Consider the following 4,085-nt stretch of genomic DNA (forward strand, 5'->3'; position numbering starts at 1 on the left):
AATAAATAAATAAATAAACAGACCATGGAAACAACAAACTGGGCCTATACACACACTTCGAGCACCTACGGTCTGGGCCGGGCCACGACGCTTTTCCGTCTCGTGGGAAGAAGAAATTCAGCGTCTCAAAAAAACCCCAATTGTCATACGTGTTCGGGAAAAAAAAAACAATTGATAATCTTTTTCCTCTCAAAAAAGAATGATGATCTTTTAGTAAGGAGCAGATAGAGAATACAGAAACGTGTCCATCAGTGACGATTTTCCTTTCGTCGAGAGTGCGGTCTGATTAGGAGTGCAAGGTGCTACCACTACCGTGCGAGATTCCCCTCACGATGTTGAAATGAGCATTTTGCTTTAATTTCGTGTGCAATCACAAAACAGGAAAGGTTTCTCGGGTTCCCTTTTTTCTTCTTTTTTTGAGGACGTGTTTCTCTGATTTTCTCGGGAACTACAAATATGAAGCCTTACTGAATTAGCTAGAACCGCGACAAGTAGAGATACTGTAGTTCCTAGCACCCTTCAAGAAGAGGATAAATGAAAAGAAATGGTTCTTCAAGCTCGAGAAATTGCTTGATCGTTGATGAGGATATATACTTTCGTCACAGATTAAAAGACGACGCAAGCAATGGGAGCATATATCGGCTTGTTTGGATTTGATCTGCGCTCGGGAATTCACCATTGGCGACTCACCGATGGTGCTCTTTATTCCGGGTGTAGTGGCGACGGGCGAGAGACGGCGACTTCCTGACTGGACTGTAAATCTTCAGAAGCAACCAAATTAATTAAGGTGATAAGGCCAGAGATATATATGCGCCCACCATATTATTCCGATCTATCCGGCCGGGGAGAGAGATGGATTTGTTAGAGCAATTATTGTGGCAGCTTGAGAAGGTTGCTTCTGAACACCATTCGCTAGCTGCCTGTTCCTTCCCTGCAAGCAGAAGCAAAAGCAAGAGCAGCGTGCACAACTGTAGATGCAATCCTCTATCCTCTCGGACGCACATAGGGCAGCAGGGGAGCGAGGAAAATATCAACAGGTATAGTGCTCCACTGTAGAACGTTCAGGGCTTCTTGATAGGGGTTGGACTCGAATCCTTATTTTGGAGTAAAGTAATACTAAAAATCAATACTGCATAAAGTAAATCCTATGAATTTCTGAAGCAATTTCGCTTGTTCAAAATCTCCTTCACTGCCCCCCCCCCCCCCTCCTTTTCTTGCAGAAATATCTGCAATTTCATTCACAGAAGAAAAAAAATAGCCACCTTATACAGCAGTCCAATGGTATACTTGTACAAGTACAACAACAGTATATTTGACCATGCCGCATTCCCATGCAATGATCCCGGCCGCTTTCCGATGAATAGATCGCTGAACTGAACTGGACCATTCGCGCCTTGCCTATCTACAACTCAACTTTTGACGAGCCTGAAAGGGATTTAGGCTCCCGCCTCTACTGCTTCGTAGTCAGTGAAAGCTTTCTAATTTTTTTTTGCTACAGATGAAGGAGAGGAAGAAAAATAAGGAGAGATGTCAATAAACCTCCTATTGAACTATTCTGTATCAGCCACGGGCTCGCACCGAGGAGTACCATACCCGTAGGAACAAGTTTGGGAATTGTTGGGAACGATGATTACCGTGCGATTTGTGCCTAGCTATTTCTACCAGATTCTTACGTTCCAGACGGGGCTTTGTTAAGTTTTTGAAAAAATAATAAATTCAGACTCTGTTGGACATGACACCGTAGTGCATGGTACCAAAGGAAGACGTGTACATACAAGCTAGGCGCGCAGGGGAGACGGATGGGTAAGAACCGAAGCCTGAATCCATTTCGTGATTTAATATCTGAACTGAAGAGTAGAGAGAATAGATATATATTATTATAGTAAAGCGTGTTATTATAATAAAGAGGATGTGAGAATCAAATTCGGACGTGCACGCCTGTGATGGCCGGGAGAGATTCCTTTCGTGCGGCGGGTGGCGGCCTTGGTGCGCGTGCCGTCAGCTCCGCTCTCTCGCTCGCGGAAGCGCGCGCGAGCCGGGCACCACCCCGATCGATCGCCCCGCCTCGGGCATCTTCCCCTCGGCTCCGCCGGATTCCTCCCGGCCGCTAGCTCTCACTACGCCTCCCGCTATATATACCCACCACGGGCAGTGGCCATGGCTCCTCACCAAGAGCAACACGAGCACAAGGCGATTCACTTCTCATCAACGACGCTCGATCGCTTCAAGCTAGGCGAGTCAGCAACCATGTCGGACAAGTGCGGCAACTGCGATTGCGCTGACAAGACCCAGTGCGTGTAAGTGATCGATCTACTTCTCTGCATGCTGCCGCCACTCTGTTAAAGCTAGATTCTTGTGTTCATATATATGCATCGTCATCGTCTCTTCGTCTCAAGTGTGCATGCATGCAGTAGTGGCTAGGGCTATGCTTGCGTGGTTTGGATCCGTTAGCTGATGCTATTTTTAAACTCTGGTTGATCTGCAGGAAGAAGGGAAACAGCTATGGCGTCGTCGTAGTTGACACCGAGAGGTACTACATGTATACATGCATGCGATTTTTAATGATTACTTCATATACCAGAAAACTTTAAGTTTGAATACTTGTACCCTCGCAACTCTGAGAGTAGCATTTTCGAACCAGAAAATAAAATAATCTCTAATCTCAAAATCTTAGACGGCTAGTCATATAAATATATACACAGTGGTATATACAGAGAAACCAGGTTTAAGGTTCATCCATCTCTCTTTCTTCCTCCCTCTTTTCTACTTTCTCTCCCTTATCTATAACAAAAAAAATTTGTAAGGGGGCTTTCCTTGATTATGAAGCAGTAGAGGACTGGAGCTCCTCTCCCAGCCCTAGGTGGATTTGCCTCAAGGAGCATTTTTTTTAAAAAAAAAAAACTAGTGTTATTGATTGAATTAAGAATGATCGATGGTTATCATTAAGTTAATTAATTTACATCTTTAGACCCTCCTCTGTATATACATACTTCATAAACCGAGGCTTTGCACGAGTTAACCGAAAATTTTAAGCGATCATCATGCATGAAGAACCGTACGTACGCACGTATATACTCACTAACTCACCGTATGTTTTTGCCCTATATATATTGCATACACACCGTATGTACTCCAAGCGTACTTTTCTAGTGCCAGCGCCTTTTTTTTAACTCGTTGGTTATTTCATTAATCTGATGGGCGGTTTCACGTGCTCTGATGCAGCCGCTTCGAGCGCCGTGAGGAGGCGGTCACCGCGGAGAACGACGGCTGCAAGTGCGGCTCCAGCTGCTCCTGCACCAACTGCACCTGCGGCAAGTGAAGAAGCCTCCATCGTCCTTGCGTCGCGTCGTCGTATAAATAAACTACCACACGTGCGTCGTATGTACGTACGTGCGTACGTGTCCCTGCCGTACGGCGTACGTAAGGCCGGGCCTGGTACGTCGATAAGAGTACGTCATGTGAAGCGGCCTGTAGCGACCTGGCTGCTATATATGTACGTGTGGCTACCTAGCTTCAGGGCGTATGTGTCCCCGTACGTGTCGCTGTGTCATGTGTCGTATCTCTGTCATGTGGAATGAAATGTATCGTGTGGTTTGACTGGTAAAGCATGTAGATTTGCGTCTACTTATCGCGCAGTAACTTATTTCATTGATCACCAGCCTCTAGTGTGACAGATATGCATGGTTTACCTAAAAAAAACCATGCATATCTGTGATTTTTGGAGAAGAACACTAGACCGATCTAAATAGTCGGCACATGCACCTCAGGAAAATTTGAGTTCGATCCAACCTTTTTGTTTCATTTCGAAATTATAATCCTAGTTTATCAGTCAGCCCACTATCAGATCAATGACATTTACGAGGGATGAGGTGTAGACCTTTTTTGTGGCCCAAATGTTTATGGGCTGCACGCGTGCTCAGCACGGTGGTCCACCAAAGATATGACCCAAAATTCATGGATGGAAAAAAAAAATACGAAGGGGAAATGACTGCTGAATTTATACTGTAGCCTGGGTTGTCCATCTCGACCTTGACCCTACGGCGCAAAAGGTTTTTTACTTAGAGTAATAACTCCGTTTTTAAATA

The 4,085-nt window shown here is 45.1% G+C and overlaps 1 protein-coding gene across 1 annotated transcript; it reads left to right on the forward strand.

The window, feature by feature from the left end:
• The first annotated feature begins 1,984 nt into the window (after positions 1-1,984).
• On the forward strand, positions 1,985-3,624 carry LOC133898847 (metallothionein-like protein 3A). Its single transcript, XM_062339634.1, has 3 exons — positions 1,985-2,297; positions 2,486-2,530; positions 3,223-3,624. Exons 1-3 carry the CDS (start codon positions 2,158-2,160, stop codon positions 3,317-3,319), a joined length of 282 nt encoding a protein of 93 aa, XP_062195618.1. The 5' UTR covers positions 1,985-2,157; the 3' UTR covers positions 3,320-3,624.
• The last annotated feature ends 461 nt before the right edge of the window (positions 3,625-4,085 follow it).

The sequence above is a fragment of the Phragmites australis genome, chromosome 2 (assembly GCF_958298935.1).
Source record: "Phragmites australis chromosome 2, lpPhrAust1.1, whole genome shotgun sequence".
NCBI classification, from domain to species: Eukaryota; Viridiplantae; Streptophyta; class Magnoliopsida; order Poales; family Poaceae; genus Phragmites; species Phragmites australis.